A 12214-nucleotide genomic window follows, 5' to 3' on the forward strand; every position below is an offset into this window, starting at 1 on the left:
GCGGTGTTCAAGCAGTTAAGGCCTTTCAGGCCGTTAAGCACAAAAGCATCAAAAGACATTAAGTTTTATGTAGCAAGCATGATTTACCATGATATACTACATTTCAGTGTGATTTTTCATGATTTACCATGTTCCAGTATGATTTACCATGAATCTAACATGATTTTCCATAGTTTACCTTGATATACCATGTTATATGATGATTTACCATGATATAGCACATTCCAGAATAATTTACCAGGATTCTAGCATGATTTACCTTTTTTACTATGATTTACCATGTTTCTGGCGTTATTTACCATGATTTACCACGTTGATAGCAATTATATGAAGCATAAGAACAATTGAAGTGATAAACTCTGACAAAATATGAATGTGTTATAATAGTAATTGTTATTTAAGTGATTTTATAGTGTCTATATACAAAAAAAGACTATTAATAAGAAGAGTGGCCAGCAGAGGGCAGTAGAAGACCACTTATTGGCTCACTTTCATTTTCAACTACTTTGTTTCTCCAGTATTCTCCAGTGAAGCAAACCATTTTTTTCATGTTAACTCCATAATGCATGCTTACACACACACACACACACACACACACACACACACACACACACACACACACACACACTTTTGGGATATGTTATTGTGAAAATCTGTTTTAATGGTATATGAGCATTTCACATATTTCTTTGCAATGTAATAATATAAAACTAATTAAAGAAAATGCTTTAAGCATTTGTTTGTTAGCCAATGCTGAAAGCTGATAAAAAAAGATTAAAAATATCTAATGCTGCTGCTCCATCTAGTGGACAACAGTGCTATTACAGCCTACTTATACAATAGGCCATGTTTTTCATATCATTTAATCTACACACGCTCATTCTGATGTAGATAGAGACATTTGGAACTTCAGGAGCCAGTGTGACTCAATTGTCACTTCAATAGACGATTTTTGACTAAATGTTATTGTAAATGTTAAAATAGTGAATTTATAAAGTCTAAATATTAATTATAGTTGAGTAGTGTGACAAAATGACTTTTTTTAAACAGCAGGGGGCAGTAAAATACCACTTATTGGCTGTTAGCCTTTTTCAAGCTGTTATAGCTGTTCTCGACCTTTTTTTAAGAAGCTATGAGCATTTATTGAAAAGATATTGGCTTTCGGTCAAGGCTACATATTGAAGTGACCCTATTATAGTCATCCAAATGAAGAAGTTATACATTTTCCTATAATTATTGTTGTAGAGAGTACAGAGCAATAGATGCATTTTGACAAAATGTGATTGTAAATGTTAAAATAATGATTTAATAAAGTCTAAATATCAATTATATATAAAAATATTAGAGAGTAGTATGATGAAATGACAGCAGGGGGCAGTAAAATACCACTTATTGGCTGTTATAGCCATTCAAGCTGTTATAGCTGTTATAGCCATCCGATTTACACTCTATTATAGCCATCCAAATGAAGTAATTATACCTTTTCTGATAATTATTGATCTAGAGAGTCCAGATAATTGTACTGCACTGGTTTTAAACATTAAGATATGAATATTATACGATCATAGATGGAAAAGACCATTTACAGCCAATACAGGCAATTTACCATAGGAAATACATGGGTTTAAAGCTTTTCAACAGTTATAGCGCCACCTATTGTCCGATCTCCATGAAACGTTTCATGCTTCTTCACCATGGTATGACACATATGCTCATCAATTTTTGTGAAGTTCTGAGTTTTTATTTATGATTTATAGGCTTTTGGGTGCATTTTGTCACGCCCCTTTTCTAAATAACCCTTTAATACCATAAGAAAAATAAAAAAGTTCAACTTTTTTTCAATAATTATTGATCTAGAGAGTCCAGAGAATTGTCCTAGACTGGTCTGATTCCGATCGGGCAAAAAACCAGGGACTAGTTCGCAAAAGTAGGTTTTTAACATATTCGTGAATATTTAATGAACAGTTTGATTGACAGCAATGGTTCTAGAGGCAAAGTTGTTCATCATGAGGAGATCTATCAAATGATGTGCATATTGTGGGGATGTGTGCAACACCACGTGATTACAGAGCCGTAAAACTCGTTAGCGCCAACTAGTGGCCGATTTCTTTCAAAACTCTTACAGACCTCTTGGGCCATGAGTCGAACATGCCCATAGAGTTTCGTTCCGATTGGCCTCCGTTAACCTTGTCTCACAGGTGCTCAAATTTAATTGGCCGATGGCGGCCATGTTTTTTTAGATACGCCAATATCCTTTTACACATACATGGCACCTTGGACCAAGACACTGCATACCAATTTTCAGGTCAATCGGACTAACGGTCAGGTGGCCACACCCCCTTTTATGTTTTTTCAATGTTATAGCGCCACCTAGTGCTAGATCGACGCGGTTTTTTTACTGTGACCTCAAATTGAACTCATTAATATGTGGACCAAGTTTGGTGAAGATATCTCATTTCCTTCTTGAGTTATAGCCATTTTAGTAAAATAGGCTCCTCCCACAACGTTCATTTTGCGCCCCCTAGCAACCGGAAATCGAAAATTCGACTTTTTTTTGATAATTATTGATATTCAGACTCCAGAGAACATTTCTGCACTGGTTTGGTTCCGATCGGGCGAAAAACCAGGGACTAGTTCGCAAAAGTAGTTTTTTGACAAAATTCAAAATGGCGGAAAAATTTGCATACCGGAAATGAAATCGGAGATATACGTTTTTTAAGTCAAGAGTCCAGCTTTCCAATGATATAAGACACTTGAGTCTACGACATAGGGTTTAGGAGTTATGATCACTTTCGCGTTTTTGTTACTATAGCGCCACCTATGGGCCAATCGGGCTCATACTCTCTCAACCTCTCCTCGATTTCTGTGCTACCTTAATCCCAAATATGAAGTCTCTAGCACTTACGGTTTGGTCTGCACGACGCGTTTTACGGCAGAATAATAATAATAATAATAATAATAAAAATCAGTACAAATACAATAGGTTTTCAGCACTTCGTGCTTGAACACCTAATTAAAGCTGCAAGCAGCATTTAGCGGTGTTCAAGCAGTTAAGGCCTTTAAGGCCGTAAAGCACAAAAGCACCAAAAGACATGAAGTTTTATTTAGCATACATTTAAACACTGACATAATAGATGGAAAATACCATTTACAGCCAATACAGGCAATTTTAGCATGATTTACCATGATTAACCCCATTTCAGTGTGATTTTCATGATTTACCATGAATCTAGCATGATTTACCATAGTTTACCATGGTATACCAAGTTCTAGTATGATTCACCATGATTTACCCTGTTCTAGCATGATTTACCACAACTGAACACATTCTAGTATGATTTAATATGTTTATAGCATGATTTATCTTAGTTTACCTTGATTTACCATGTTATAGGATGATTGACCATGATATACCACATTCTAGAATGATTTATCAGGATTGTAGCATGATTTACTATGATTCGTCACATTGCTAGCATGATTTACCATGATATACTGGTGAAAATCAAGTCTGTCAAAATGAGAGTGAGCCAATAAGTGGTCTTCTACTGCCCTTTGCTGGCCATTATACTTATTAATAAAGTGTTTTCACAGGTGCTTTTGTGACTCATATCTAGACACACACACAAGTCATTATGAAAATATATGAAATGCTTATAGACCATTAAAATATGTCTTTGCAAGCTATTAATCAGATTATTCAGGATTTATTCAGAAACATGGGACTACACACACACATTCTGTTGTAGATAAAGTGATCTGAACTGTGTCTCATTCAGGATTAACATTTGTCCGTGACACAGTGGTCAATAGTAATACTTCAATAGATGAATTTTGACAAAATGTGAGTGTAAATGTTAAAATAGTGATTTTATAAACTTTAAATAAGAATTATAGAATATTAGTAGTTAGTAGCTTGACAAAATGACTATTTTAAACAGCAGGGGGCAGTAGAATACCACTTATTGGCTTAATATGCCATTATGTTATAACTTTAACCTTTTTAACTGTTATAGATGCATTATTTCTTATCTTATTTAGAGTCACATGTTCTGACTTGTTTTTAAGAAGATCTGAGCATTCATTGAAGAGATATAGGCTTTCTTGGTAAAGGCTTCATATTGAAGTGACCCTATTATAGCCATCCAAATGAAGAAGTTATAACTTTTCTGATGATTATTTATCTAGAGAGTCCAGAGAATTGTACTGAACTGATTTTGAACATTGTGATATAAATATTATATGATCATAGATGGAACACACCATTTACAGCCAATACAGGCAATTTACCATAGGAAATACATGGTTTTAAACCTTTTCAACTGTTATAGCGCCATCTATTGTCCGATCTCCATAAAACTTTGCATGCTTGTTAATGATGTCATGTCACATATGCTCATTAATTTTTGTGAAGTTCTGAGTTTTTATTTAGGATTTATAGGCTTTTGAGTGTGTTTTGACACGCCCCTTCTTCTAAATGACCCTGTTACAGTGAATCAAAGGGCAAAGTTCAACTTTTTTTCAATGATTATTGATCTAGAGAGTCCAGAGAATTGTCCTAGACTGGTCTGGTTCCGATCGGGCGAAAAACCAGGGACTAGTTCGCAAAAGTAGGTTTTTAACATATTCGTGAATATTTAATGAACGATTTGATTGACAGCAATGGTTCTAGAGGCAAAGTTGTTCATCATGAGGAGATCTATCAAATGATATGCATTTTGTGGGGATATGTGCAACACCACGTGATTACAGAGCCGTAAAACTCGTTAGCGCCAACTAGTGGCCGATTTCTTTCAAAACTCTTACAGACCTCTTGGGCCATGAGTCGAACATGCCCATTGAGTTTCGTTCCGATTGGCCTCCGTTAACCTCGTCTCACAGGTGCTCAAACTTCATTGGCCGATGGCGGCCATGTTTTTTGAGATACGCCAATATCCTTTTACACATACATGGGGCCTTGGACCAAGACACTGCATACCAATTTTCAGGTCAATCGGACTAACGGTCAGGTGGCCACACCCCCTTTTATGTTTTTTTAATGTTCTAGCGCCACCTAGTGTTAGATCGACGCGGTTTTTTTACTGTGACCCCAGACTGTCCTCATACACATGTGTGTCAAGTTTGGTGAAGATATCTCATTTACTTCTCGAGTTATAGCCATTATAGTAAAATAGGCTCCTCCCACAACGTTCATTTTGCGCCCCCTAGCAACCGGAAATCGAAAATTCAACTTTTTTTCAATGATTATTGATATTCAGACTCCAGAGAACATTTCTACACTGGTTTGGTTCCGATCGGGCAAAAAACCAGGGACTAGTTTGCAAAAGTCGTTTTTTAACAAAATTCAAAATGGCGGAAAATCTATCATGGCGGAAATGAAATCGGAGATATACGTTTTTTAAGTTAAGAGTCCAGCTTTCCAATGATATAAGACACTTGAGTCTACGCCTTACGGTTTAGGAGTTATGAGCAGTTACGCGCAATTGATTGCTGTAGCGCCACCTATAGGCCAATCGGGGTCATACTCTCTGAACCTCTCCTCGATTTTTGTACTACCATCTGACAAAGTTTCAGAGCTCCAGCACTTACGGTTTGGTCTGCACGATGCGTTTTAGGGGAAAATAATAATAATAATAATAATAATAATAATAATAATAATAAAAATCAGTACAATTACAATAGGTTTTCAGCACTTCGTGCTTGAACACCTAATAATAAAAATCAGTACAAATACAATAGGTTTTCAGCACTTCGTGCTTGAACACCTAATTAATAAATAATAATAGTAATATTAATAATATGAAGATACTTATATACTGATATTAACATAATTGAAAGGGTTATTTATAAAACCATTAAGGTCCTATATTGCACTTTTAAATCTTGGTTCTTTATGGAACCTTTGGAAAAAGGTGCTTCTATTTAGCACCAAAAGGGTTCTGCTATTGTTACAAGCCGAAGAACCTTAATTCGGTACTGTTCAGAACCATTTTCCTTAAGAGTGTACTTACCATAGTAATAACAGTAAATTATGTATAATTACATGCAACTAACCCTCAACCAAGTCCTAATCCTACCCTAACCCTACAGTAAGTACATGTAGTTAATTAATATTACTCAGTACTTAAATATATAATTACATTGTAACAATGACACCTTAAAATAAAGTGTTACCATATAGTGTTACCAAGTGTAGTTCTTTCTGTCATTGTAAGAGAAGAGATATGTAATGGTATTAGAAATTCTCTTCTTAATTCGATCCAGTGTAGTGCTTGATCCACATTTCACATTTTAAAATGTGAACTGCATTTTAAATTTAAGTGTGCTATAGCAGCCTGCGTCACAGGTAATAACAGCAAGGTCAAAAGCTGATGGTCATCGGAGCTGAACCAGAGCTGCTCAGTCGAGCACACAGAGACACTGTCCTGTATGAGACCATAAACCCATCATCACTCAATGCAGGATGATGTGTTTGCTGCAGGCGAGCTGCCTGTCCAACCCTGCAACCCCTTGATTGGATCTGAATCTAAACCATATTATATATAAAAAAAATATGTTTTAAACATAAATAAAATTTTAAATTATAATTATATACCATTTATTTTGCAAAAATTGTAAATGTATTTTCAGTTACACATTTTCATATGAACAACCAGTCAGTAATGATACTGGTTTAAGATTCCCAAACATTAAAGGCCCACTGAAGTGCCTTGAAACGCACAGCATTATTCAATGTGTTGAGATAATTTCCACTGAAACAGGAAGACAGGAAGGCAACTCCTCCAATAGCGTTTCATTTATAACACAGCTCGACTAGAGCTGTTGAGCTCAGTAAAGCCGCATTTGACTGCTTATGATAGCCACAGTCTAATAGATTCCCCTTTAATATTTAATATGATGCTGTTAGTAAAGCAAAACAGTGAACACAAACAAGGATGTGTAGTTTGAAAAGTGTGTAATTTATGTTGGTGTTATCTCTTCTACTTATCAGTGCTGTTTAATGCAGAGTCTGTCTAACCGTTTCTCCTCCACCGCTTAAAATACAGCATTCTGTGCAGAATTCAAATGGGTCCGATGCTCTTTGTGGTCTGCACCACATATGATCCGCTCTGTGCTATCATGTCTCCGGACCGGAGCTGCAACGGTTCGCATGACACTAACATGAAACCAGATTTCATTCACTCCAATGGAAATCATATTGTTCGCCCCAATGGAAAGCACACTGTTTGAATCGTTCCCTATATATTGCACTATGTGCCATTCACCATGTAGAAAATAGTAAATGTGTGAACAAGTGATGATTTTCGCCACAACTTCAACGTCTATTTATAATGTTGGGGGCGGGGCTTCATATTCTAGAGAACATTTGATTAGAGAGAAAATCTGAAGAGAAAGGTCTTGGTTACGTTTGTAACCCTCGTTCCCTGAAGGAGGGAATGGAGACGTAGTCGGATGTACCGTACTGATTGGATCACACTTAAGGCTGATTTATACTTCTGCGTCGGACCTACGCCGGAGCCTCTACGCTATAAACTACGCATTGGTTTTCATTTATACTTCTGCGTTGTTGTCCGCGTTGACGCACGCAGAGGGAGCATGTGAAACCCGAGGGAGCGGTTTGAGCTGACCAATCACAGCGCTTGCGTCCGCATAGAATTGACGTGTTGTTACGTTTTTGGAGAGGTGCACGTCAGGGTACGCCGAAGGGCACGTGCGCTACGCACAGCCTACGGCGTAGCTACGACGTAAGTTCGACGCAGAAGTATAAATTGGGCTTTAAGGAGCCTGTCATCTTCGAGTATTGAAAAAACGAGCCAATGCAGACTGGCGTTTGAGATGAGCTTCTCGCGCTCCGCCCCGCAGTGCGGGTATAAATACGGAAGCGGATTCACGCACCACTTGTTTTTCGCTGAGGAGCCGAGCGGAGCCCAGGGTCAGCAGTGGTCCAGGACTAGTGCCGACGGGACTACATCTCCATTCCCTCCTTCAGGGAACGAGGGTTACAAACGTAACCGGGATGTTCCCTTTCAGTTCGGTCACGTTCAACGTAGTCGGACGTACTTAAAACGGCACCTAGTGCTGCCACCTTCCAGTGCCTAGCGGCACTTACGGTGTTGACTGGTTTCTATTCGAGGACAGGACTCGGGAAGCTACCGGCTCGAAACATAGGCTATAGAATCTAGCGAACGTGTTTGGTGTTGCCCAGCCCCCAGCTCTACAAATATTTGTCAGCGAGGCACCTTGTGCCAGCGCCCAGTGGGCTCGCAACCCGGGGGTCATGATGCGTCTTGGGATTGATATGCCAAGACGATGGCATCCACTATCCAGTGGGCTAACCTCTGCTTGGACACAGCCTTTCCCTTCTGCTGGCCTCCGTAACAGACGAAGAGCTGGTCTGAGGTCCTAAGGCTTTGCGTTCTGTCCACGTACAGGCGCAGAATGCAGACGGGACAGAGAAAATCCAGGGCTGGGTCTGCCTCCTCTGGGGGTAGCGCTTGCAAGTTCACCACCTGGTCACAAAAGGGAGTGGTAGGAACATTGGGCACATATCCAGGCCGGGTCTCAGGATGACGTGACAGTTGGCCGGCCTGAATTCCAGGCACGATTCGTCAACCGAAAATGCTCGCAGGTCCCCTACCCTCTTGATAGGGGCCAAAGCAAGCAGAAGAACTGTTTTTATAGACAGGACTTTTAAGACAGGACTCCGGAGAGTCAGCGGCAGAACAGAAACTGACACAAAACAAAGATTCTCCACCCGGCCCTTCTCCGGGGGAGGGAATGGTGCGGTCACCATCTCCAGAAGAGCTCGTTCCTCCATCCCTGCCTCCATCCCGGGCCGCCGTGGCAGGATTTGTCGGATCGCCTCCGTCTGCTTTTGGGTGTCGGAGAACTGTTGGGTGAAATTCTCCACCGCGTTGCCGAAGAGCCCAACCTGAGAAATGGGGGAGTCCAGGAAACGAGACTTGTCGGTCTCCCTCATATCAGCCAGGTTGAGCCAGAGATGGCACTCCTGGACCACTAAAGTAGACATCGCCAGGCGAACCGCACGAGCCGCAAACTTTGTGCCCCGGAGGGTCGGTTGCCGGAAGGTCGGTTGCCGTGTGGAGCTCACCCATGAGCTCACGGTCTGGACTACCCTCGTGCATGTCCATGAGTGCTTTGGCCTGGTGGACCTGCAGCAACGGCATGGCATGCAGGGAGGAAGTGGCTTGCCCACAGGCTTTGTAAACTTGCCTGTGAGAACTAACCAGAACTTAAAGGCCCGAGAGGGGAGACGAGGATCACCCTTCCAAGAGTTAGCGGTTGCCGGACATAGTTACATCACGACAGACAACTCCACTGGAGGGATAGCCTCGTAACCCTTCGCTGTTCCTCCGTCAAGGGTAGTGAGGGGGGAGGAGGTACTAAGGTGGTTTCTGGCAGAGAAAGCTATTGGCGCCCCCGCCCCCCGTGAAACCAATCATCCTACCGAGACGGTTCGGGACACGGTGGAGGGTTCCACGCGGTTCCACGAGAGGGTTCCCCTGACATTTCTGGATCCGGCTCGGGCAACGCTACTCTCCCAGAAGGAGGTAGTGCAGCCGAGTCGTCATCTCCAGAGTCCAGCTCCCTTTCTGATGCAGCGATCGACATCCTGTCTTCAGGAGGAGCCTCAAACGAAACGGCTGGTTGGTCCACTACAGAGGGACCAGAACATTCCACAGGGAGCTAAACCGGCTGAGGTGCAACAGAGGAGTGAGGGGCCCACGGGGACTGGTTACCGGGTGGGGCAGCCCTCACTGTGATCGTCAGATCACCCATCCCACACGGCGAAGTAGCTCTTTTCTGAGGTGGGCCAGAAGGGGCATTAGAGCGGGGCATGGGAATGGGGACTGCACCTTCATGGATGAAGGCGAGTCTCGATCTCAGTAGAGAGATAGTCATGTTTCCGCAATGAGAACATGAACCATCCACAAAAGCTGTTTCAGCATGCTGTAAGCCCAAAAACTTGATGCATCTATTGTGAACGTCAGCTGGGGACAGGGAACGACCACATCCAGAAACGCACGGGTGTAATGGTATCTTGAAAAAGACGCAGACACCCGTGTTGCTCTTTCAGTTAATAGCGCTCTCACCAGTGCTGGAGCACACAGGGGAATGACCGATGCAACACTGACAGGAGATGGTGCAGCCTGTACCAGTGAAGCACTCACCTTCTTCGCCCTCTAACCAACCGTCAGAACAAACAAACACATAAATGCTGTTAAAACTGCAGAGAGCTCAGAAGGCTCGCAATCATCGCTGCACTCGCGCTGTAGACACACAGGCACTGGGAGAGACTTCCAGAAGTAGCACCGACACACTCGCTCGTTGAATGCACTCCAACACTCTTCAGAGACATCGACATCCGATCGGCTCTGAAGCGAAAGACAAGTGCTGCGTCCATCCGCTTCCGTATTTGTACCCGCGCTGCAATGTGCATTGGCTCGTTTTTTCAATATTCGAAGATGACAGGCTCCCTAAGCGTGATCCCAATCAGTACGGTTGGTCCGACTACGTTGAACGTGACCGAACTGAAAAAGGGAACTGAAGTCCAGAGCAATGTCATTAAAATCATTAATCCATATTGGCGCAAGTGAGAGACTGTAAGTTTTGAACGCTTATATCTTCTTAATACGAATTTTGTCACTAGCTTATAGATAACATAATAAAAGCCAAAAATCTTCATTTTTGATTTCATTTGGACTTTAAGAACATAAAGCATTTCTAGCTTAATTTGAGAAATATTGACCTGTCATATTATTGTTTTCTGTTTTTCACCCTGTATATTAGTGTATTTTTTTCCCTGTTGTAAATCGATGAACTTATTATATACACAACGGTCAATATTATGATACTGTCTATATTTTCACGAGAACTAGCTTGCTCACTATTATATTTATATTATATACTGCTGAAATGATGTGATTTGGTTTTGATTTTTATTCCTTTGATTTTTCTTTCCTCCACAGAGAGACACTAAAGGGCAGTTTCTCTTGGATCATGTGTGTAACTACTACAGCCTGCTGGAGAAAGATTACTTTGGCATCAGATATGTGGACCCAGAGAAACAAAGGGTAACTACACATTCACCACTTGTGCCCAATATTCATTAAATAAATCTGACCTATTTTTCTGACTTGACGTTTATTATAACTTCAGCAGATATACTGTGGCTCCAACATAAAACACATCAAAACAAGTCAAGTCAAGTCACCTGCATTTATATAGCGCTTTTAACAATATGGACTGTTTCAAAGCAGCTTTACAGTGATAATAGGAAATTAAAGTAAAAGAGATTGTTTTAGAAGAAAATTAACTTAGGGGCCGCTAACACGACACCGTTCTAACAGAAAACCCTTAACGCACAGCAACAATTTTTTTTTTATATTTCATTTTATTTATCTCTGCGCAAGCTTTAAAAACGCAAACCTGTGAAAACACTGACTGCGTGCACATGCATATTACGTGTTTATTCGAAAGGTATGCACGTTTGAATATATATGTGCGCAGGCGTGTAGTCCTTCTTTACAAATTGATCACAACAAATTACTTGTCTGGCCTTAAAAATGTATAATACAGAATTATTTATCGCTTCAGAGTAGAGATGCACCGATTGATCGGCTGGTGACCAGAATTGGCCGATTTTCACGTGATCGGCCATGACCGGCGACCGGCCGGTCAGTCTGACATATTTCCTATTTTTTGCCGGTCAAATGCACTCGGGCACCGCATGATCAACATTGCGCATCATCACACGTGCACACGGAACGCACATGTAGGACACCTCCTGAATTACGGCCGTTTCACGCCGCAAGCGTGAGCAGCGCGGGTTTTTTAAGGGCGTGCATGTTAATCCCTGAGTGCATTCACACCGAGAGCAGGAGCAGCGCGTGAGCGTCGAGCAGGAGCGTCGCGTGAGCAGCAGTGAAGCGGGGTTTCGGCGCAGAGTCTATTTTTGCTGCGCTGCTCGTGCTCAATTAAAGTGAAAGCACACTTTTGTTGGACAAAATAAATATGATTTCGACCAAAATGCACAGAATTTGCATGTCTGGTGTGTTTTAACAAGAACTGGAGTAGGCTATGTCAGAAAATAAATTATTTGTATTATTTCCCAATTGTTTCCCTGCACTTGCTCCACTTGCCCGAGCTTAGCGCTTGTTACCCCTAAAATCCACTGGATCCATCTACGGCG

General features: G+C 41.2%; 3 protein-coding genes across 3 annotated transcripts in view; 1 reads left to right on the forward strand and 2 right to left on the reverse strand.

Annotated features, from left to right (window-relative positions):
- Window positions 1-12214, reverse strand: part of naa35 (N-alpha-acetyltransferase 35, NatC auxiliary subunit) — a 287987-nt gene that overhangs the window by 209305 nt on the left and 66468 nt on the right. The gene's annotated exons all lie outside the window — the stretch shown is intronic.
- The window catches only part of rmi1 (RMI1, RecQ mediated genome instability 1, homolog (S. cerevisiae)), a 362517-nt gene that overhangs the window by 80714 nt on the left and 269589 nt on the right, over window positions 1-12214 (reverse strand). The window lies entirely within an intron of this gene.
- frmd3 (FERM domain containing 3) overlaps window positions 1-12214 on the forward strand; it is a 116347-nt gene that overhangs the window by 43253 nt on the left and 60880 nt on the right. The window contains exon 2 of the mRNA XM_077223815.1: window positions 10992-11096. Within this exon, the coding sequence (XP_077079930.1) occupies window positions 10992-11096 (105 nt within the window). The remainder of the gene's footprint in view (window positions 1-10991; window positions 11097-12214) is intronic.

This window comes from Siphateles boraxobius, unplaced genomic scaffold, assembly GCF_051911475.1.
Source record: "Siphateles boraxobius isolate OS27281-9 unplaced genomic scaffold, OSU_SipBor_1 9, whole genome shotgun sequence".
NCBI lineage: Eukaryota > Metazoa > Chordata > Actinopteri > Cypriniformes > Leuciscidae > Siphateles > Siphateles boraxobius.